General features: G+C 41.4%; 4 protein-coding genes across 5 annotated transcripts; all 4 read right to left on the reverse strand.

Annotated features, from left to right (window-relative positions):
• Positions 1-57: 57 nt before the first annotated feature.
• Positions 58-5,352, reverse strand: LOC139416731 (agmatinase (putative)). Its single transcript, XM_071165759.1, has 7 exons — positions 4,918-5,352; positions 4,426-4,628; positions 4,075-4,123; positions 3,194-3,389; positions 922-1,101; positions 687-771; positions 58-457 (listed from the first exon to the last, which is right to left on the reverse strand). The coding sequence occupies exons 1-7, from the start codon at positions 5,232-5,234 to the stop codon at positions 381-383; spliced, it is 1,107 nt and encodes a 368-aa protein (XP_071021860.1). The 5' UTR covers positions 5,235-5,352; the 3' UTR covers positions 58-380.
• A 218-nt stretch (positions 5,353-5,570) lies between these two features.
• Positions 5,571-14,081, reverse strand: LOC139416732 (PTEN induced kinase 1). Its single transcript, XM_071165760.1, has 8 exons — positions 10,047-14,081; positions 9,511-9,792; positions 9,142-9,248; positions 8,827-9,009; positions 8,099-8,262; positions 7,728-7,855; positions 6,881-7,111; positions 5,571-6,642 (listed from the first exon to the last, which is right to left on the reverse strand). Exons 1-8 carry the CDS (start codon positions 10,401-10,403, stop codon positions 6,361-6,363), a joined length of 1,734 nt encoding a protein of 577 aa, XP_071021861.1. The 5' UTR covers positions 10,404-14,081; the 3' UTR covers positions 5,571-6,360.
• Positions 14,082-14,380: 299 nt separating this feature from the next.
• LOC139417353 (cytidine deaminase-like) lies at positions 14,381-17,156 on the reverse strand. The gene is made up of 4 exons (XM_071166621.1): positions 16,921-17,156; positions 15,630-15,741; positions 15,161-15,218; positions 14,381-14,764 (listed from the first exon to the last, which is right to left on the reverse strand). The coding sequence occupies exons 1-4, from the start codon at positions 17,120-17,122 to the stop codon at positions 14,624-14,626; spliced, it is 513 nt and encodes a 170-aa protein (XP_071022722.1). The 5' UTR covers positions 17,123-17,156; the 3' UTR covers positions 14,381-14,623.
• A 497-nt stretch (positions 17,157-17,653) lies between these two features.
• On the reverse strand, positions 17,654-22,836 carry LOC139417354 (trypsin I-P1). 2 transcript variants are annotated; one of them, XM_071166625.1, is made up of 6 exons: positions 22,811-22,836; positions 22,258-22,322; positions 20,452-20,602; positions 20,051-20,192; positions 19,466-19,723; positions 17,654-18,646 (listed from the first exon to the last, which is right to left on the reverse strand). In XM_071166625.1, the coding sequence occupies exons 2-6, from the start codon at positions 22,310-22,312 to the stop codon at positions 18,485-18,487; spliced, it is 768 nt and encodes a 255-aa protein (XP_071022726.1). In that variant the 5' UTR covers positions 22,313-22,322; positions 22,811-22,836; the 3' UTR covers positions 17,654-18,484. The 2 variants fall into 2 exon arrangements, with proteins under 2 accessions (XP_071022726.1, XP_071022723.1); XM_071166622.1 differs by lacking the exon at positions 22,811-22,836 and having other exon boundaries at positions 22,258-22,342.
• Positions 22,837-23,109: the final 273 nt, after the last annotated feature.

Consider the following 23,109-nt stretch of genomic DNA (forward strand, 5'->3'; position numbering starts at 1 on the left):
ACTATAATATATAAAATGACTTTTTACATGCATTTTTATAATAACATGGTCATATCATTCATCAATACTGTTGTTTATTTGATTATAAACATGTTTTTGTTACAAATTCACTATACTAATAACCCTGGTACAATGTTGACAAAATAAATGTATCTGATTTGCAGATGTCTCAAAGGTTCTGCTACAGTGCATATCCTCTTGCTGTGTGTAAATAAATGCTTTATGTTCATATGTTGCAGAGACATTCTATTTGTCTGCCTTACCAGTCCTTGTTTGGTGTGATATGGTCACACTGGTGATTAACCTCTGATTACATATTGAATCTGTTCAGTAACAGTGCTATTCTTTCGATTAAGTATGTGCAGAACCTCATCACATAATTAGTCATAATATTTTGTCTTTGGAAGGACGCACATCATTTCAAAGAGCAGGTTGGCTGCAGTCAGTGCTGTATTGCCTGCAAAAACAAAAAAATGTGTGTTTGAAATTATACTCATTATACTATACATTATTCAATGTGACACAGTCATGATCAAATCAAATCAAATGTATTTATATAGCCCTTCGTACATCAGCTGATATCTCAAAGTGCTGTACAGAAACCCAGCCTAAAACCCCAAACAGCAAGCAATGCAGGTGTAGAAGCACGGCGGCTAGGAAAAACTGAAAAATGATAAGTACAGTACCTGTGGTGTCATAGGGTGGAGACACCTCCACTAAATCACACCCAACCAGGTTTAGGCCATGGCAGCCCCGGATGATTTCTAGTCCCTGGGTGTCACACACACAAAGAGGAAAACATAACACCACACTCTGTCAGCAGGTGCCTCCATCTCATATCTGTATTATAACACAGTAACAACTAAATATTCTTCCAAATGTCTGTAAAAAACACTAAAACAAAGTCAGGTATTTCCTTACTTGTATGGATGTGAGGCCTGCTATCTCTGGTGTGCCTGTTCCAGGGGCAAAGGCTGGGTCTAAAGCATCGATATCAAAGCTGAGGTAGACTGGACCCGTCCCCATCTGAGTCCGAACCGCAGCCATGAGAGGAGCCAGGGACTTGAACCAACACTCCTCCGCCTGAACCACACGGAATCCCTACAGAGCATATACACACACACCGAGAGCGAGAGAACATACACACACACAGAGAGAGAGAGAACATACACACACCGAGAGAGAACACATACACACATTTATGTTTTTCCTACACACTTTTCTGTAGTTAGTATTCAGACTTAGGTGCATAACGGGCTTTGCAGGCGTGGTTCCCTTGCGAGCTCTGAATAAATGTAATTCAACTTCTGAAAACCCTCCCAATTTCTGGCGAACAAATTTTCTTGTGGTTTTCATTCAGTAGGGTTTTCAGTACATTTATCTTAAGCCATCCCTTTAAATACTGTGTAGCTTTCATTTGAATTTTGTCGACAGACTAGAACACATTGAGAGAACGGGTTCAGAATATAGGGATCAATGAAAGAAAACCATCTAAATAAATAAATATTAGTCTCCGTTTCAACACCAACTGGTAAATTAAAAAAAATACTCTGATCTTATAGATTATTTAGGCACATTTTTGGGTTAGGAAAGTATGTTTGAATCATTTAATATATTGCGCATGAAATATATTGATTAATCAAAAATACAGTGGTTTGATTCATTCTGAAAATTGCCACATTCAGTTCTTTAACCCATGGTAACGTTGGAAGTTTAGTGTATTTACATTTATAATAGGGGGAATAGTGTACAATAGTAGGGTACACCCTCATCTATTGCCTGCACTAACCATGGAACTGTGTGATGACAGCCAAGTATTGCCCCGTGTGTCGGGTTCAAACTGTTAGGGCTCGGTCTGCGCTCCGCTCCATAACGATTTAATTAGCCTATATGTCTTTCATTTTTTATATTATCAACTGTTACTAATAGAGCCCCACAGTGGAGGTGTCATAATATCCATAGAACATAGTGGTCAAACAGGGAAATGGTTCCAATAGTTTTTCTACCATTTCCATAGGGGATTTTAGAAACACTTAAAATAAGGGCTGTGTTTTGTGTAGGCTTAACCTGGTGTGACGTTTTGATAACAATGTAAATCTCTCTAGGATAAGGTGACTTTTTTATCAATATATTCAGCTCTATTTACTCTCAGATTCGAAAATGCTAATTAGCATCAAAGTAGATGTCATGCAAGACTACAAATCCCTGCAAGCTCCTGCATGACACCTTTGCTAACAGGTATTGTGTCAATTTAAAACTTGCACAAGACAGTTCACAGAATTGTCCATTTAAAGAAATGTAGCCAATTTATTAATTACTAAATTTAGTTTACATTAGAGATCCTTACCTTTGACTCGATTGAACAGTCTTGTCCAGATCATCATGGCATTTAAAGTTTTTTATAATAGCCACATTAGCAGCTAATTAGCGTTTCATTTTGGGGGGGTAAATACAGGTGAATATATTGATAGAAGTCACCTTGTCCTAGAGACTTTTACCAAAATGTCATACTAGGGTAAGCCTACCCAAAACACAGCCCTTATTTTAAGTGTTTCTAAAATCTCGTGTGGAAAAACAATTGGAACCATTTCCCTGTTTGACCACTAGGTTTTATGGGTATTATGACTATTACTGTGGTACTCTATAATCCTCAGCAACGTGGTGTTCACAGAGGAAACAAATGAAGGTAAACAAAACTATGTAATTAAATTGAATGATAATGTAGGATATACCAACTGAAGGGAACTTCGCAGTTGAATATGAGTTATTAGGCCTACTTATAGAGTTATTTAAAATGATAGAAATAGGAAACGGGGTAGCCTATAATTAAGACCTTCGAGAGTGCACATAGCTGCAAGTTAAAAGGCTGTACAATTAAAATTCTGCAAAATGGCACAGCATTTCATAAGCTTTACTGTGGGAAAGTTGATATGCTCAGTTTGCTGCCATATGACTGGTTTCACATTTGTCTGCAGTGATTATAAGGTAAACTGTATCTAAACAAGTGTAATTTATATTTGCAATTCCCTTATCCAAACAGATTACTTATTTAACTAGCACTCAGGCCGGAATCGGGCCATAGAGAGATATTTTAATCATATTTAATGTTTATTATTTGACCTATTTTTTTACTTTTGTGAATGTTTGTGTCCCCCTAGGTGAGGACAACCTCTACGCACAGTGAAGTGAGTACCTGTGCTCGGCTCCACTCATAGGCATCAGGTGAGTAACCTGTACCACGCAGGCCTATCTGGACGACCCTCTTGCAGTCTAGCAGGCCCTCCTCCACACAGCGCCTGAAGGGTGTCCCGTGGCCAATCTTCTCCCCCAGGACCACGTCACTTGTGTCGGCATGAGCATCCACATGGATAAGACCCACAGGGCCGTGTCTAACAAACACGGGATACAAATGTACTGTTTCACAAAGATCGATTCAGCCCAGTCCTGTACCAAAAATTGAGCTGAACAGAGATTCTCCATTGAAAGGTAATTTTTTTTTACCAAATCACAAAAATGTATGTTTAAATGGCATGTTATTGAAGTGTCCAGACACTTTTTTTTGCCAGTTCACTTGGTTTGAGAAAATGACCCGACCGGCGATAGACTTCCTCAGGCTAATTCCGCAGTATCGGGGCAGTGATGAAACATGAACAAAGGCTCCAGAAACACCCACATAGGTCCTTTAAGAAACTGAAATGCTCTCAGTATAGTGATGCAGGTCTTTAAATGTTGTACAAATTCTGTCATTGCCAATTTACATTCCATGATGTTGGACTTGAACAATACTTTTGCAAGCATGGACGTACTTTCTATCAGCACAATGGGGGACAAGAAAACACTTGCATGCTCGCACACCGATACTGCAGAACGAGCATGAGGAACTCTATCCATGGTGGGGTAAGTTTCTCAGAACCAAGTGAAATCGAAAAAAAAGTGAACACTTCTATAACATGCATCGACATTTAAAAACATTTTTTGCAAACCTCTCCTTTAATATGTCCAGGAAACTGGCCCTGAAAGTATTCTAGTTATTCTGGCATTTTACAAATGTAGGGCTACTGATACACTACTTACTTCTCAGCAACTGCTTGCAGAATAGGGTATGCTATGGTGTGATCACCACCTGTTAAAAGACCGAATAAAATGTAGCCTATCCAGTTAAACATACACCTTAACGTTAGTGTGTCATGCCAACACTTTGTAACAGTAACCTTTGTACTATAATTGTCAGGAAGGTTCATAAGCAGGGCAAAGATTAACCATTCAACGTTAGCCTAAATGTGTGACGAGGAGAAAGAAGAAGCAGGTGTTGTTTTGAGGCACATCTGAAAGGAATATCGATCACTGTTGAAATGTAGTTAGTAGGCATTTGCTATAATGTCCAAAATCAGATTGCATAGTGTAGAAATGGGTGCTCCTCCTCACCCATAGTAAGGGGGATACAGCCCGTGGCCAGGATTGTACGGTAGGCCTCCCGGATTCGTCTGCAGGTGTCCTTTAGGTCATACACATTGACGTTGACGTCCCCAATATCAGCAACCATCAGAGACTCATAGGGGGCTGCCCGGGTGCCACTGTTGTAGGCCCTCAACATGGCCGACTCTGCTCTGATCTGACGGGGGCCAAATCTGTAAACCATGCATGGTCCTACTTTTAAATAACATTGGTTGTAACACGCAGAATTAGTTTGACACATGCTGTCAACTGAACAATCACTAGATTAATTCATAAATTAAATGTGTACATTATACTACAATTTACAAATATGACTCTCAATTTGTTAAAGAAAATAAAAGGTAAAAATGCACATCTACTGCAAATGTGATAATGGATTTCAAATAAATTAGTACAGCCTGCTATGCTCGTACGAGTAAAGTACAGTATTTGCATAGATCAGGCAGTGCAGAAGTAGGCTACCTTGTCCCAGGTCGGTTGGAAGTACCAGTATCGATTGGAACACCAACAAATGCTGCATCAAGTCCATCTGCGGTCTCTTGGTAAGGTAACTTGCCCATTGTAGCAATTCCAGAGACCCTCGCTACAAATTCGGCGCTCGGAGGGACATTGTAGCGCTTTCCTGAGCAAAGTCTTGTAGGGGTGATACATGGACGTCGCCTGTCAAGTGTCTTGTTGCACACTGCTGAAACTTCCGAAAAAGTATCGGTAATTCTTATGCATGACCGCCGTAACGTTCCCAGAATGTCAATTCGACTCGTTTTCAAAAGAGACAGCATACTTTCAATAGATATAACAGCGTAGTCGTTGGCGACTTTTGATTTCAGCTTCTGGATTCCAGGGCTTGTTTTTGGGGGTTGAGTTTACAATTCCACAGATCTATTAAGTACATGGATTGACTCGACAGAAAATTGGCCAGTGTTTTGACCTATGCTATCATGTTCATATGATTGGAGATCTGGGCACAGTCAGATCTCTCTGACGGGCAAATACGTTCTAGGCAATAAAAGGGGGTGATGGGAAATGCATTTTATTTATCAGCGTACAATCTTTGCTAGATAATGAAATACATTATTATTTTGCTATCAACGCTAGGGACTCAAGGAAACACCAAGTTCAAACACTAACACTTTATTATAATCTTTGGATATGTCTTTTACACTACATCCAGTGTTTATTAAAAACATTCTCACAATTAAAAATGTAGCTTCACAAAGTGTTTTGTTGTCAGAGACAAAACTCATTCTGTAATTTTTATAGGACTATATTCTAAAATGTCCCATGAATCAATTTTTGCATGCATGGACTTTCATTTTATTTAAATAAAGGACTTAACTCAAAATGTGAAATACAGTGATCTGGTATTGCTATTAAATCTGAACTGATATTCTGCGACATAACCATCTGGAGATATTTAGATGCTTTATCATATCATCCTTGACATACAGTAAATACATTGACTACCTCATGGTCTTAGTCAAAAACACACTCATAGAGGCTATGGAATAGTCTATATGAGACCGTAGTGGTGTAACTCAGGTAAGATGTGATGATTTGGAAAATACACAAACCAAACAAAGGGGTAAACCTCAAGCATGTCCTTGACCAGGTCCAAACTGGACATAAAGTGCAAAAATTCCCCAAATCAAATTCAACCCCCTAACATATGGAGTCTAGTCTTATCATTAATTAAAAAGTGCTTATATATGTTTCCTGAAAGCTCTATAGACAGGGGTGGAAATGGGGAGAGAAACTATTTTGATTTTATATTGGTGGGTTTCCACAAATTCACAGTGACATTTTTTTTATTCCATTTTCCCATCCCTGGCACTACGTTCACCTAAATTCAAACTCAACGGGTTAGACCAGAGTTACACATATATGTCTCTGGGTTAGACTGAGGACCTAAAGCGACATGATGCTGGCTCTGCCCTGTTCTCGTCCGTACATGAGGAAGCTGACAGCCAATCGGAGGTCTTCCAGGTCCAGGTTAGACAGGAAGCACCTCTGTAGCTCCGCCTCCACCAAGCTCCCACTGGGGCCGCAGCCCCTCAGGAGCACCACAGCAGACTGGCACAGCAGCCAATCAGCTAGCTTCTTCATACCAGCGCTGTCCTTATTGGCAAGGGCACACCTTCCCCAGAGGCTCAGATGCAGCATGTTGGCAGCCACTCTGGCACTGGGGCGCTGCAGAATAAATAACAATAGGAGCATGGGATTCTCTGATGGTGATTAGTATTGGAAGTCATTATGTACACTAAGCCCTTACGTAGTGAATGGAGTACTGCATAATGAACAACTTCAACTTGTTTCTCACAAAAATACTCTGAGAGAATCCCTGAGAAATTGGTAAATAATTTTTAACATACCCTTCAATGAAGTGATGGCCATATAATCTAATTCAATTCCTTACTAGACTCTGTACCTTATTGGGGTTCCTACGCAGAAGCAGCTTGACGACAAGTTGCATGTCAGCAGATACACAGGCAGGCAGGGCAGGAAGCTGGATCTCCTGGAAATTCCTGCTGTCCAGTCCACCTGCTCCATAGAACGGGTTGGCCTGGCCAAATATCTCATAAGAAATGGTCCCGACAGCCCATGCATCTGCCTTGCTGTAATTGATAACCACACCCTGCCCAGGAACTGCAGTGACAACCTATAGAGAGATAGAGGTGTATTTTATTTTTTAATTTTACCCCTTTTTCTCCCCAATTTCGTGGTATCCAATTGTTGTAGTAGCTACTATCTTGTCTCATCGCTACAACTCCCGTACGGGCTCGGGAGAGACGAAGGTTGAAAGTCATGCGTCCTCCGATACACAACCCAACCAAGCCGCACTGCTTCTTAACACAGCGCACATCCAACCCGGAAGCCAGCCGCACCAATGCGCCGGAGGAAACACCGTGCACCTGGCCACCTTGGTTAGCGTACACTGCGCCCAGCGCTGGTGCGCGATGAGACAAGGACACCCCTACCGACCAAGCCCTCCCTAACCCGGGCGACGCTAGGCCAATTGTGCGTCGCCCCACGGACCTCCCGGTCGCGGCCGGTTACGACAGAGCCTGGGCGCGAACCCAGGGAATCTAATGGCACAGCTGGCGCTGCAGTACAGCGCCCTTAACCACTGCGCCACCCGGGAGGCCATAGAGGTGTATTTTAATCCCAAAATCAGGAAAATGTTTCCATTTATGTAAACAGTCGGTCACAAGAGACAATGCTTGATTGAATTGTATAGGTTGTTGTTTTCTATTTCTCTGATGATAGGAGCTTACCTCAGGTGCCATCAGGCAGGAGTTGCCTCCTCTGTTCACCCACATAGTGTTGAAGGGTAGTTGGAGACTAGAGTCACTCTGAGCCAAACAGCAGCCGAAGTCTGTTATTACCAGGCGGGGGCAGCCCTCTGAACAATAGAGATAGCAATAGGATTATTTGATTAAAACTAATATGATAAGCATTAATTAAATAATTAGTATCACATGCCATGTAAATAACTTTATTTGAGTTTGGAGAGAGAACATCAAGACAGAATTCTGACCATATCTTTTGTAAAATTAATTTCCTATTTATTTATTTTTTTAAACATGGCAAAGCTTAATGACACTCAAGATACCATGCATGAGCTTGCCCTGTTGCTCTCTCTGACCTGAGTCAAACTCCAGGAGCACGTTGTCTGATTTAAGGTCCCTGTGTGCGATGCCCTGTCTGTACAGGTGGTCGACCCCCTCTAGCAGCTGCAGCACCATCAGAGAGCCCTCTCTCCTGCTGGGCACGTTCACCTCCAGGTACTGACGCAGGGTGCATGGGTAACTATGGAAAAGGGGGAGGAAAGATCAGGATACACTAGGTTAGGTGAACAAATAACTAGTGGGATGGACAAATCTGCACACAAAATGGTCCGGTCTGGAAAAAAAACAAATGCTTTTTAGTCCAAGAGTTGACTGTCAGAAATTTTATAGGAAGAGAGACTGTAGACTCCTGTAAAACAACTTTATTATAAGATTAACAAAAATGAAGCAATCAACCATTACCAAGAATGGTTCAGAGTTGAAAGATTAAACATAGTCGGGTTTCTGCTTTTATAGAAAAAGTACAACCTCTTATCTACGTGGCAGTTTAGCAGATGTGTGGAAACAGGCGGAACAGTGTAAAAGGCGATTGGTTTGTCTGTGCAGATTAAGATAGCCGCAAGTTGATAGCACGAGGGCTCAGCCATTTAACTGTGTTTTGTCACTGTTCCCATTATAATGTGCTCCTTCCTGCAAGGTTCCACACAGCTGACTTCCTGCAGATAGTAAACCCCACGGGATGTCTCACATGCTGCAGCCGCACCTAAACGGATCTTAGCTAAGTCACACAAAGACAAGTCCTTACTTCTTCATGACCAGGAACAGAGTACGGTTGTTGCCCAGGCCCTCAGGGTTGAGTCTGGCTGGCAAGACATCAGGGTACTCCTCCTGGGCACCGGGTAGAAGGGGTACGTCCGCTGTGAATGCCCGGAACACCCTGATCACATTGGGGTGGGCAGAAACCCTCTTGGGCACTTCCCCAAAATACCTGCAAAACAGAGCAATGGAAATTAAACTTGCAATGCACTCTTTTGACGCATGGCAAAACACTCAAAATATGTTGGACTATTTTGTGTCTATTGAAAGTAAATTGATGCTATGACTGACTGCTGATACTAACCCATTTAGTGCAATCTGTTCCTCTTTTTCCTGTTTCATGGCAAGAGGGCCTGCAGGGACCAGCTCCTGGGACATGGATCTCAGAATAGCCTCGCTTGATGAACCAGCCTGCAGGGGAACAGGGAAGACAGTCTTATTACTATGCACGCTGAACATAGCCTATATTCTACAGTAATATAACATTTTTAAAAAGTAACACTCCCTGTGCCCCAATAATCTGTCATTTTTTCTAAAGTGTAGATTGGTGTAAGAATGGGCTACACTGTTTCCACCAAATTTCTTAAACCAGTCCTTTCACTTTAAATCCATGAAGGAAAGTGAACAAGTGCAAACTTTGGGGGAAAAGGACATTATCTTGACAGACACCCACCCCAAAGTTCCACATCATCTTGACAGCTAGAGGATAGATGCCCAGAGAGCTGGAGGGGCTCCTCAGAGACCCAGTGGCCACCTCTCCATCTTCACTGGGCTGGTCATTTAGGGAACACCGGTCACTCTCCCTGTCCCTGGGCACAGATAATGGTGCCGCAGCTTCATACACTGCAGCGTTGGAGCCTTTTCCTATCTGCTTCCCAATAACGTAGTCCTCCAGCTTGTAGCCCGAGGTGAAGCACTTGAGTGGACTGCAGTACTTCTTCTTGGTAAACACAGCCTTTAGAAAATAGGTGAAATTTAGTCCTTTTAGATTAAATAACACATTTTTATTAACGTTATTAAATTATTAGATATGTACTTATTATTTAATTTGACTAAACGTAATATTTAAATGTGATATTCCTGTCCAGACTAAAGATAAAAACTGATGACTCACAAAAATGCCTTTTTTCAACATATCAATAAAATATTTCACATTGTTGATTGCTAGCACTTGTAAATCAATTTGTTGTCAACATCCATGTTGTTTACCTGGATTTCCTGGCATGTTGCAGCACTCCTTCGATCATCATCGAGCTGTTTTTCGATCAACCCCACACCGAGACCGAAAGCCAAAAACACTGCTCTGTTTCTTGGTGAGCCGCTGCCCCCAAACCTCCTGAAACCACCGGACTGCAGCTGTGCTGCAAGACCCCTCAACGACATGCGGAAATATCGGTACCGAACTGGCAGGAAAGTCTGAGGCTGAACGGTGCGGGCCGGTTGGCCTACACGAAGACGCTCACCTCGGAACTTTGCTGCAAGTCGACCAGCAGGTTTGAGGAGACCTAGCTGGATAACCGACCGTCCCAACTCCACCCCACGGCTGATGGCATGTTTTACAGACATGCTTTACCAAAAATGGTAAGTTTCGCTTTGTTTTTACTTTCTCCGTCAGTCCTCGTCGTTGATAACGTTCCACAACTTCTTCTTCGTTGAGGTTTAACGGCGGTTGTTATCCAATAAATGTTGCATTACCGCCATCTACTCGACTGGAGTACAACTCCCGCTATTTAAATCAAATCTTATTGTCACATACACATGGTTAACATATGTTATTGCGAGTGTAGCGAAATGCTTGTGCTTCTAGCTCCGAAGGTGCAGCAATATCTAACAAGTAATCTAACAATTCCACAACAACTACATAATACACACAAATCTGAGTAAATGGATGGAATAAGAATATGTACATATAAATATATGGATGGGCCATGACAGACCGGCATAGACCGTATAAAATACAGTATATTCATGTTGGATGAATAGTGCAAGATATGTAAACATCATTGTTAAAGTGGCATTAATAAAGTGACTAGTGATCCATTTGTTAGAGTGGCTAATGATTTCAAGTCTGTATGTAGGCAGCAGCCTCTCTGTGTTAGTGATGGCTCTAACAGTCTGATGACATTGAGATAGAAGCTATTTTTCAGTCTTTTGGTCCCAGCTTTGATCCACCTGTAGTGACCTCGCCTTCTGGATGGTAGCGGGGTGAACAGGCAGTGGCTCAGGTGGTTGTTGTCCTTGATGATCCTTTTGGCCTTCCTGTGACATCGGGTGCTGTAGGTGTCCACACCACCCTCTGGAGAGCCCTGCGGTTATGGGCTGTGCAGTTGCCATACCAGGCGGTGATACAGCTGACAGGATGCTCTGAATTGTGCATCTGTAGAAGTTAGTGAGGGTTTTAGGTGACAAGCTACATTTCCTCAGCCTCCTGAGGTTGAAGAGGCGCTGTTGCACCTTCTTCACCTCACTGTCTATGTGGGTGGACCATTTCAGTTTGTCTGTGATGTGTACGCTGAGGAACTTTCCAAGTGCTATTACTTAACACACCCTGTAACTCTTCTGATGTCAAGTCTCGCACACCCAAATACCTCTCTGCACCACAACCTCAATTTTCTGCGACTTATGTTCCCTCCCTGCAGTACAGTTGGTAACCATTGCTATAAATCTAATCTTACTCAAACATATATGACTTGTTGCCCTATCCCTCTGTACTGCTACAGTTCTACTACTCACACCACTCCTCTCCGGATCCCTCCACCTAAACCCATCTGTCTACTTTCTTCACTGCCTCAGCATATGACAACTTCTGCACTATTCTAACCCTTGAAACTTCAACCTGCCTCTCTCACACGGGACATTTCTTATCCACAGCCCCATGGGCACCCCTACATTTAACACATACCACTACTTTCCCCAATGCTACCCATTCCTTTGTCTCATGCCCTTCTGCACACCAAGGAACCTGACTCCTGCACACTGCTGTCAGATGCCCATAAGCTTGACACCTGTAACAACGTAATATATTCGGCACAAAAGCTCGTACAGGATACCTTATATATCCTAACATCACTTTGTTGGGCAAAGAATCAACATCAAAACTCAAAAGAACAGACAAGGACTTCTGTTTCACCACTCACGCCACCCTGTCTGCGTTGCACCAAACGACGAGCATCCCAAACACCGGGAATCTCCCCCTTCAGTTGGTCAACTTTTACATTTACCGCTACCTCAGTAATCACTCCTTTCTATGGTGGCCTTTTCTTGAGAGCAAAACAATTCACATTTCTTGCCCTCATTCGTTTAACACGGAGAGCCTTCTGCCACTGACCAGCAGAAACACAATTATCACAAGACCACTTCTGGTTACCGATTCCACAGCACCCAACTCTGTTTTCACACACCCTGAAACTACAAATGGGTTAAAAAAATAAATATGTACTCATCTTTATCCTGACCCTTGGTGCAAGCCTAGGGCGCAGAGAACCTCACCACACCTACCAGCTCAGGTACTTCACCCTCATTCACTTCCATTTCTCCTCCTGTCTTCAGCTCACACTTTCTACCATTCTTCTTTAACAAATCATCTCCCTTTTTTCCACCATTTTTAACCGACTCAAGCTCACCCTCTTCCTCCCTCTCTCTCTTAGACCTCTGCCTCTCTTTTTCCCTCCATTGCTCCTCCATATTCCAAGTATACGTCTCCTTGTGATAATACTGCATTTCTCCTGACGTACATCTTGTTCTTGCCTTCTCAAGGGACGCCATTTAACCGTCTGTCACAATCTCCGTACAATCAGCATGAACACATCTGGATGTAGCACTCTTCTTCTTCTTCTGTGGGGTTTATCAGCGGTTAGCATCCAACGTGATGGCGCATTACCACCACTTACTGTACTGAAGTGTGGGCCAAAGACAGGGAGAAACTAAATCCTACCTGCCAGCCCCGTTGCTCTTAAAAAATATAACAAACTATTTTAGACTAGATCTAATGACGTTCTACTCAATATACTTTTTAAACTCAATTCCTGTATCCCCTTTTCCCTCATACTAGATCTCAGCCTCTCTCTTTCCCTCTGATACTTCCCACACTGTAGCAATACATGCTCCACGGTCTTGTTTCCTGACAAATAATCACACTTTCCTGTTCTATGCTTTCCTATCACATTTAAGACTTATTCAACCGGCTGTGTCCCACCCTTAATTTTGTAAAAATAGCCTCCTCTCTTCTGTCCCTTCCTGCCATCCTCCCCTCTCCGACTTTACTCTGTACTTGAAATAAATGCCAGTCCTTAGTATCTCTATTCCACTGCTCCTGCCATCTCTTCACCATCACTGTCCATGTCAGGCTTTTTGCCTCTGCCTTGCTCATTGAAACTACAACATCCCCACTACTAAGTGCTTGTTTAGCCAGTACATCAACTGCCTCATTCCCCTCCAACCCCACATGGGCTGGGATTCAAGTAAATCTTATCTGTATATCCATCTGTCTAATCCAGCCATGGGTTTGTAGCACCTCATAAAGCAGGTCTTGTCTGCTACGTGATATAAAGGACTGGAGGCTCATCAACACTGCACATGAATCAGAGCAAATAACTACTCTGTCTGGCTTGACTTCCTCCACCAACTGCAAGGCCAACAGTATGGCCATCAGCTCATTTGTATATATACAGCCAGATGATCTGTAATACGTTTCCTGACTGCCACCCCACACTCCTGCACTACAAATGCTGACACAGTCCTTGGATCTTTTGAACCATCTGTGCAAATGACCACAAAATCCTGTGGCGCAGTGGGCTCCCGAGTAAGGCACTGCATCTCAGTGCAAGAGGTGTCACTACAGTCCCTGGTTCAAATCCAGGCTGTATCACATCCGGCTGTGATTGGGAGCCCCATGAGGCAGCGCACAGTTGGCCCAGCGTCGTCCGGGTTTGGCCGTCATTGTAAATAAGAATTTGTTCTTAACTGACTTGCCTAGTTAAATAAAGGTTAAATAAATAAACATAATATAAATAAAATCGAGACGTCTCTAAACAAATCAGATGGATCAACACCCTCCCTATCTTTCTGTAGTCTCTCCAACACTTCTAGATCAACTACTCAACACTGCATACCACTTATAAAGCAGCTGCTTCGTCTTGATGTTCTTCTTTATCAAAAGCTAGCGCTACGCTTTTCCATTTCAAACAAGCGCGCTCTTCCAACCACCATTCACCGTCTCGCTTCAACGTTACACAACACAAGGACGAGTAGTTATGTAAACAAACTGGAACAGTCACAGAGAACGTGTCACATGACGTTTTTTTATTTTTTATTTTTTTACTTGACCTGTTTTTACAATTAAAGAGACAATGACAATGTTATTGGTGTCAGCAAATGATGCAAATAGACCTAAACACAATCAAAACTGTACACAAATGTCCTAAAATATTGTAATATTAATGAGCAATACATCAAAATGCATTTTCAACATTGATACTTCAAACAAGCACTCGCAAATCATACAAATACAAATACTAATGTGATTATGAGCTGTGTAGCTTAATATCATTTGATGTAATTTACTGCATTTCAAACAATTGTTAGAAAACACATTGAGACCGATTTTCCTAACTTCAAAGGCACAGACAGAAGAAAAAGAATATCCAATGACATTATTCAACTAATAAATTGTATAGTCCTAATGGCTGGCAAATCAGCCCATTATCCAGCCCAGCAGTCTAACATTTCACGGACCTGTAATGGCGTTATGAACGATTCTGGTTTTGCCTCTTGTCTTGTGAATACTATTATGACCCATTCTTTGTGGTGAACAACCTCTTTTTCTTCAGGTCTTCGGGCCCAAAGGACACAGGAAGCAGGTCTTCTATAGTCATTTCCTTGTAAGAACCATCAGGCTTGGATAGGTAGACAGACCAATGATCACCAAACTCCAAAGAAAAGGGAAATTAGATTATTTGAGATTTTTCCATTATAGATGCATGGCTGTGTGTGAACCAGTACCTGGGTTTGAGGAGACTTAGACCTTTTCTGGAAGTACAGACCGAGCGTAACGGCAGTAATGACGATAGCTGTTCTGTGAAACTGCATGTTTTTGTGGTAGTGAACATATTTTGACGTTATAACGTTTGCAGAGCTGGTTAATGGGACTTTCAACTGAAGGATCCTGGGCGTCAGAGACCTTGTCTCCTCATGTCCAGGTACTGGTTCAGGCTGTGTGATGTACCTTTGATTTTAAAACAACATGTTGGTTTCCTGGATCAGACCTTTGTTCCATTATCAATGCACTCATTCACATATCTAAGCTGTATAAATCATTTATGTACCTCTCTCATGAACTGTCTGCAACCTCCACATGGTGAGATGAACTGGTCTTCCAGGTCACTACAAAATTAATCATGTCATTAACAACATTACCCTCAATGGTCATTTTTAGTACTGTGTGCACCCATATAGTTAGTGTTGACCATAATAGTATAGTTGTGCAGAAAACTTTTTTTGTATTTTCTCTATTAATTATCTACTGAACATTTCAGGAAGACTAAGACATACCCCAAATGACTGTTTATATCAGCATGACTTTGATAGTAGAATGGTTTATAACCATCGACATACTCTGAGGGGAAGCAAAACCCAATGAACTCTATGATGGGGTCATTAATAATTGTATGTACTAATCTTAACTTGATGAAATCAACAGGATGACTGAATCAATACTTTTTGGGGATTCAGACATCATCGATCAACTGACTGTTGTTTACTCAGAAACAAGGCAAAGTTTTAAAAAGTATGTACCTGGCAATGGCAATAGCCTTAAAACTTCTGTATCCCCCGGAAACAGCCTTTGCAATAGCGGTCCTCTCTGCACAGAGGCCAAGGTTGTAGCTAGCATTTTCTACATTGCATCCTGTTAAGAAAAATGCTGCATTTGTAAGAGTTTCTGGAATCTCTGGAAGGGCATCACATTAAAAACAGAACACATTTTTTCATTTAATAACACTATAAAATAAATGACTCTCAATTATCATTCTTGACTCACACTCAGAGGGTTCAATTTGATGCTTCTAAGGGCAATCTTAGTGTCACATATATTCATGTTTCATATGACTTGCACTGAACATGAATGTAGAAAATCTACCTAAAATCGACATCTTTAAAATGTCTGGGTTGTGACTTCAAGCAGAACAGACACAACAGAACAGACATAACCAATACTGAATCAGAAAGATCCTGTTTGTATCCACTGGCCTGTCTGACTTTATCCTCTGGCCTGTATGACATGATTTACTGGCCTGTCTGACTTTATCCACTGGCCTGTCTGACTTTATCCTCTGGCCTGTCTGACTTTATCCTCTGGTCTGTCTGACTTTATCCTCTTGCCTGTCTGACTTTATCCTCTGGCCTGTCTGACTTTATCCTCTGGCCTGTCTGACTTTATCCTCTGGCCTGTCTGACTTTATCCTCTGGCCTGTCTGACTTTATCCTCTGGCCTGTCTGACTTTATCCCCTGGCCTGTCTGACTTTATCCCCTGGCCTGTCTGACTTTATCCTCTCGCCTGTCTGACTTTATCCTCTGGCCTGTCTGACTTTATCCTCTTGCCTGTCTGACTTTATCCTCTTGCCTGTCTGACTTTATCCTCTGGCCTGTCTGACTTTATCCTCTGGCCTGTCTGACTTTATCCTCTGGCCTGTCTGACTTTATCTTCTTGCCTGTCTGACTTTATCCTCTGGCCTGTCTGACTTTATCCTCTGGCCTGTCTGACTTTATTCTCTGGCCTGTGAACAAACTTTATAACATCAAAGGATGTTCAAAGTTATTATATTTTTTATAATTTATCTCTCTGTTGTTATGTTATTTTTCTATTTCCATTCCTTAACAGAATACCATTAAATGTTCTTTATTCCATGGTGCATAACATTGTTATAAATTATCATGACTGTAGTTATTTTAAGCCACCTGAAGAGTTACGGCAGTATTCAACATACTAAATAAATAAATTAAAGCATTTTTATCAGCCCCCAACCCATGTATTCTTATTCATATTGTTATATTATACTATTATTATATTATTTTAAAGCCCCTCACCTGTAAAAACTGTCCCATCATGTGCCAACAGGGCTGCCCCCACCCGGAACTTACTGTAGGGGCAGTAGGCAAACTCTTTAGCCCCCTGGGACTGGTGAATAAGAGGTTTAATCCAATCCTCATTTTCCTCTTCACTCGAGTGATTCCTGGCTTCTGTGTCTGCTCCGTCTACCCTTAACTCACCGATCCTGAAGTCTGTCATACCAACCCTTTCTTTGTAAGTGTCTGTTGAGAGAGAAAATGAGAGATAAAAGGTGAAAATAGAGAGTGGATGGGTTGAAAGCTGTACCCAACAAACAGGTTTTTAAGAGCCCCACAGCTCACACATGGTCTGGGAGGGAGGGGCACTGGCCCACTCTTTAGGGGAAGCCTAGCGTGTGTAATGACTTTTAAAGAGATCATTACCATATAGGGTTGGGGGGCAATTCCTACTTCCTGAATGTACTGATTTTAAATGGAATTGACCCCAAACTTTATCATTACTTTACTCTGGCTAATGACTTTCCTTTTACACAGGGGTTACTTAAATTATAATGGCTCATTCGTATGCTTATGACAAGTCTTACAATCCATTATGCAAAATCATGCATCATAATGCATTATTGATTATACCTGCAGTCTTGTACCAAATCTTTATAACTAGTCAATTATGATTGATACATGTATGTGCAGTGAGGGTAAAAATGTAACAAACTGAGTAAAAACTCAAACGGACAACTAGAAAAAGCTCATACCAAGTTTATTCACCCACTAGGCCATACAGCTGCAAAGACAAGGCATGATTACACAAGCACATATATATATATTTTTAAACTTTATTTAACTTTATTCTACCTGGGGTGGTAGGTAGCCTAGTGGTTAGAGCGTTGGGCCAGTAACCGAAAGGTTGCTGGATTGAATCCCCGAGCTGACAAGGTAAAAATCAGTTAACCCACTGTTCCTCGGTAGGCCATCATTGTAAATAAGAATTTGTTCTTAACTGACTTGCCTAGTTAAATAAAGGTAAAATCCATTTTAAAAGTACTACAGTAGGAAAGACATTGTGGTGGGCCACTCTGGCACCCCTCCCAGAGGTTTCTTCTCACTTCATCTGTTGATTTGACCTCGAGACGCATTCCTCACTCCTCCGCAGTTCCGCAGCTGTCCTGCCTTATCAGAGACTAACAATTTCCTTTCACCTCTCTCCTCAGAAACATGGAACAAAATATGAATATGTCTTTGCATATTCCTACTTCCCATCCACTTTTCATTGACCCCAAAATATACATACCTTATACAATTATACAATTAAAATTGTGGTTTATTGCTATTCCACACATAATTACATACTGTAGGATCTCTGTGCTACTTCACCTAATTTTGCCTCTATGTTGGCCCTCTACTCACAGCTAATGTGATGCCTCAGCCACTGCTCTTGTTCATATGGTTTAAAACTGTGACAAGCAGGAGTGGAATAGTGTAGTATTTTATTTGACCTCGTGGTGATTTATATCCTTCTATTCAATTCATTGTGGAACTGTTCTCTTCCCTGGGTGCGCTACCCTTCCTGGACATTGGTCTTGATTCAGTTGTTGGGGTTGTCACTGTTGATGATCCAGTCGATCCATCTGACATACATTCTGACTTGAGTGTAGACTCCTGGGAAGTAAGGGTTGGCACAGCTGATTCCCCATGAGACGATGCCTTCCAAGTTTCCATTGCAGATAAGGGGTCCGCCCGAGTCGCCCTGTAGTACAATAACACAAAATACACAATGATGAACAAAAGCTCTGGTCCTTTTGTTAGGGATATAAAGTGTGAATACACCACTAGTATCTGGCAAATGTCATGTTAGTTACCACACATTTTACAGAACACTGTTTTGTGTCTGTTTTTCTATTCTACGACTAAATTGTGAAATTTAGATATTTTATTTTATTTTGTCACTTTCTTCTGCCATTGAAATGCTATTGTTGTGGTTTTTAAGAATGTCCTGTGATCTGGGGATCAGCATCTGTCCCTTATCTGAACCCCATACTCTACATTTCCATAATCCAAACTAAATCTATCCCATTGGCTCTGGCCCCGTTTTAAAGGCCCACACCCTCTATTATTCATAGCAGTCTATACCTAGGCTCTTGTGACAGATGTGTTCTGCTTTTCATGTTTTGTGTTTGCCTGTCATGTATTGTGTAATTGATGTGTATTGATCATTTCATGCAGGGCTATCTAGAACCTAAAATGGTTCTTAGCCTGTCCCCATAGGAGAACCCTTTGAAAAAAACTTTTTGGTTCCAGGTAGAACTCTTTTGGTTCCAGGTAGAACCTTTTTGCATTCCATGCAGAACCCTTTCCACAGAGAGTTCCTATTGAAACACAAAAGGGTTCTACCTGGAACCAAAAAGGGTTCTACTTGGAACCAAAAAGGATTCTCATATGGGGACAGACACATAACCCTTTTGGAACCCTCTTTTTAAAGAGTGTGGTCTCAGCATTGTTCCCTGGTTAAATAAAGGTTAAGAAAATAATATTTGATTCTGGGAGCCAAGATTAGGCTAGTCTCTACCTGACAGGAGTCCTTGCCACCAAAGCGAGACCCAGCACACATCATGTTGTCTGTGATCCTCCAGTAGTAGTATTGGTGGCAGTAAGGAATGGTCTGCACATCCACAGCACGCAGCACAGGGGACAGGAAGTAGCTGTAGATACGCGTGACGCCCCAGCCGCTCACCGTACAGGTGGTGTACCCTGGGAGAGCAGGGGTGTCGTCTTCTGGCAGTGGGGCAGGCTGAACGTAGGCATTGAGCTTGGCTGGCTCACTGAGCTGGAACACACACAACCACAAAAAAGGCACAACATCAGATGCTGCTGACCAATCAGGAGGCACACAATCAGATGCTGACCAATCAGAGAGAAGGGATCAAAGGGGGCCGGGTCAATGTTATGGTACAACGTCTAAGCTGCAGCAGTATCTGAAGTTATGCAGTGATTAGGCTAACTGAAATATTGAAACACATTAACAACATAGAGAGGTTCCAATATCTACACTAGCATACCACTTTCCCAAGCTTCATTGTAAGTGGTATGCCTGTATGGGTATTGAAACACTGCACGTCTCTACCTCATGGTGATGGAATGGAAAGTCTCTTACCTTGATGAGCATGATGTCATTGTTGAAAGTCTTGTAGTTGTAGCTATAGTGGACCAAGATCTTGGATATGTTGAACACTTGCTCGAAGCCTTCTTCCTCGACCAGACTGTGCTCACTCAAAACCACCTGGATCAGCTGGGCCCTGAGGAGGAACAGACATGATCCAATCTAGTAAGAACTATGTCCAGGGGAATTGGAGAGGATGCGAATAGAATTGTTACAACCTGATACACTACTACTCCCCACCCCCAAAACATTTACTCATTCAAGTGCATTGCTTGATGTAATTGACTGATTGCTTCAAACATCTGTTCATTGTTTTATGCAATAGGATAGAGTTGACCACGTTCTATTCCCTTCAACTGTGACACTACTATCCCATAATTATAGTCAGTACTCACGGTCTCCAGCAGTGGGCAGCAGACACCACCCACTGGGGCCGAATGAGGGTGGCTCCACAGTAGTGGTTCCTGTTGTACTGTATAGATGCCTGGTACTTGATAGAATACCGTTCGACTTCTTGTCCTCCGATGATTCTCTGTGTAAATGTCTCTGTGGATTAGATTGAGAGGACAGATTGTTATTAATCTGAATTAGTAATCTGAATTCCTACATGTGCATTGTGCATACAAAATTATTCGGGTGGTTAGTAAATTATACTTGAAAATATAATTATTTTGACATAAATAATGTAGTTGTCATCTTTATGTGAATATAATTATTACTTTACTTCACTTCACCTGTAACGAAAATGTTTGATTCAACATAAGATAAATGCATAATCTAAACAACTGTGTGTAAAAACAACTACAAGGAAATTTGTGTTTAATATACATGTTCATGATATTTCCTTGCAATTTAAGAATTTTAAGTTCTTCCAACAACTTGCCATGTGGCTCTGTTTTCAAAGGATTGTGGGTATTTTTTGTATTTTTTTAACTTTACGATACTTTTACACAATGTTGTATGCATGTTTGAAGAATGAAAAGCTCATTTCTATATTAGTATCAAACCGTTTGTTGTGCTATGAGGTGTAATGGATCATGATGAATGGATATCAAAACTGTCAGGCAAATTGACGTTAAATGATGAGAGCACCCATTCTCACCGTTAATAAGATCATGTGAGTCGCTCTTGACAGAGGCAAATACATCAAGCTAGTTAGTGCTAGTGAAACAAATTCCTGCTAAAGTGGATGAAAATGTTGAGCGATGAAGTTCATAAAGCCATGTTTAACACTAAGACACGATCAATGAAAGTAACTACATAATCAGAAAGATTAAGTAGATCTAATGTACAATGACAGTTCTGATTTTGCTCAAATTAATTTGGATCGTAGCCATTGTTTTTTGCTGGACTTTATATATGTGTTTGTGAAACCCTAAAAGTGAAATATATTACACGTAAAAATACACCATGTTGGAAATTCTCAAAAAGCTGATGCAAAACGTTGCCCATTTTTAAAAGTGGAACTAGCACAATATTTTCTACAGTGTTCATTAAAAACCGTTATGGATACACTAATTGGCTGAAAAAGGAATGTTCGAGGCCTGATGCTCTTCAGGGCTCTGTGGCCAATATTAGAAAAACAATGTTAATTCTGAAACAGTTGTAAACTGTGCTCATTATTTACAAACAAATACTAACCAGCTGGATATTGTCAGCGTACTGTAAATTGTCATGCTGTTATAAAGCATCAACAACGTACTTTTAGCTGTCGACAGAGTCACACGGTATGTGTTTCCAGTGTGCTACAGGTTTCACGTGGCTTAACTTCACATGCTATTACATATTGTAACAATGTTTGTCCAATCATGTAACCTGGACTGTAGGGACTTCAAATGTTATAGGATCCTGGACCTGACGCCCGTGATGAGAAGGATATGCTGTAACATACAATGGGTATTCAGGGCCAGACTTAGGCTAATCATAGCTCCTTTAGCTGTCTTCGTTTCCATCTCTACAGCCAGCACGCAAACAGGCACGCAAACAGGCACACAAACAGGCACACAAACAAGTGTACAGGCCGCACACAGAATCATCTACCTTTCAGAGTACTCCATTTACTGTTTTTACTCTGCCCCAAACCATACGGGGATTTTATTCATCCTCCTAGAATTCAAGGTGTATTTGTACTGTTTGCACACATAATATGGCCTATTACAAGTATTTTTTTAATATCCAAGTATGATCTAGTAGTGACCTACCTCTGACTGAGAGAGACAGTAGGAGCAGCACTGCAGACCATGTCAACTGTTCCATGTTTACTTCACTTGAAACATGGAAACACATTGAATTTGATTAGAGAACTCCCCAAGAATGACATAGCAGTGTTTCTAGCCTACATAGATGTCATAGGGATTGTTTTATCTCAAGACAAAATCCCACACAGCTTCTGAGAGATCAAAGTATGTTTCTGGTATCCTCAATTATGTGATTTTTACATGAGATACATCCCATCCCGTGTTAGGACCACTGAGATGATCGAAGACGACATCCTGTATCTCTTCAAACTTGTTATTTTCCCTTAGAAAGTATTCAGTGTAGTTTAAACAACATTTCACATGTAAAATTCAATAACTTGACAGATAGAATTCCTGTAATGAGGTCATTGATTTTAACAAACCAATCACATATCTTTGAGTAGATGTAGCTTTTGACCCCATGTAAGTAACCATGGATTTAAAAAAGTAAACAAATGTTTTACATAAAATATGCACAAAAAAAACCTTTAAAGTATCTAGGCGTTTTGCTACTCACCAACAGCCACAATCCTTCACTGCACAGCCTTCTGGTATCTTCAACTGGTGGTTCCAGGGTTCTCCTTTCACCTTTTATAATGCTACCATGCCCTTTTATTTTGCTTTGTTATGTCCCATCATGCATATGAAATGGGGTATCCCACAACACAAGACAGAGACTGACCTAGTCCATGACAAAACATTGTGTTCTCCATTATCTCCATTTCTAAGCCTTTTCTTGATTGCACCTTGGGGCTCATTGTTGAGTGGAGGTAGCTGGGAATTGAACACCTTTCTCCAGTCAAGCCCAAGACGTGA

The sequence above is a fragment of the Oncorhynchus clarkii genome, chromosome 9 (genome assembly GCF_045791955.1).
Source record: "Oncorhynchus clarkii lewisi isolate Uvic-CL-2024 chromosome 9, UVic_Ocla_1.0, whole genome shotgun sequence".
In the NCBI taxonomy this organism is placed as follows: domain Eukaryota; kingdom Metazoa; phylum Chordata; class Actinopteri; order Salmoniformes; family Salmonidae; genus Oncorhynchus; species Oncorhynchus clarkii.

What these genes read in the sequence shown, in the direction of transcription:
- LOC139416731 (XM_071165759.1), bottom strand. Translation starts at nt 5,234, where the DNA reads ATGCTGTCTCTTTTGAAAACGAGTCGAATTGACATTCTGGGAACGTTA. An exon ending in TCCAACCGACCTGGGACAAG is followed by an intron (nt 4,629 to 4,917) that starts GTAGCCTACTTC and finishes CATGGTTTACAG; the next exon opens with ATTTGGCCCCCGTCAGATCA. An exon ending in CTGTATCCCCCTTACTATGG is followed by an intron (nt 4,124 to 4,425) that starts GTGAGGAGGAGC and finishes GTCTTTTAACAG; the next exon opens with GTGGTGATCACACCATAGCA.
- LOC139416732 (XM_071165760.1), bottom strand. Translation starts at nt 10,403, where the DNA reads ATGTCTGTAAAACATGCCATCAGCCGTGGGGTGGAGTTGGGACGGTCG. An exon ending in GCTCCTGGAGTTTGACTCAG is followed by an intron (nt 7,856 to 8,098) that starts GTCAGAGAGAGC and finishes TCTATTGTTCAG; the next exon opens with AGGGCTGCCCCCGCCTGGTA. An exon ending in TGCGTAGGAACCCCAATAAG is followed by an intron (nt 6,643 to 6,880) that starts GTACAGAGTCTA and finishes TTTATTCTGCAG; the next exon opens with CGCCCCAGTGCCAGAGTGGC.
- LOC139417353 (XM_071166621.1), bottom strand. Translation starts at nt 17,122, where the DNA reads ATGACAGACTTCAGGATCGGTGAGTTAAGGGTAGACGGAGCAGACACA. An exon ending in TGATGGGACAGTTTTTACAG is followed by an intron (nt 15,742 to 16,920) that starts GTGAGGGGCTTT and finishes TTTTCTTAACAG; the next exon opens with GATGCAATGTAGAAAATGCT. An exon ending in GCAGACAGTTCATGAGAGAG is followed by an intron (nt 14,765 to 15,160) that starts GTACATAAATGA and finishes TTTTCTTTGGAG; the next exon opens with TTTGGTGATCATTGGTCTGT.
- LOC139417354 (XM_071166622.1), bottom strand. Translation starts at nt 22,342, where the DNA reads ATGTGTTTCCATGTTTCAAGTGAAGTAAACATGGAACAGTTGACATGG. An exon ending in ACTGTCTCTCTCAGTCAGAG is followed by an intron (nt 20,603 to 22,257) that starts GTAGGTCACTAC and finishes TCTAATCCACAG; the next exon opens with AGACATTTACACAGAGAATC. An exon ending in GCTGCCCACTGCTGGAGACC is followed by an intron (nt 20,193 to 20,451) that starts GTGAGTACTGAC and finishes GTTCCTCCTCAG; the next exon opens with GGCCCAGCTGATCCAGGTGG.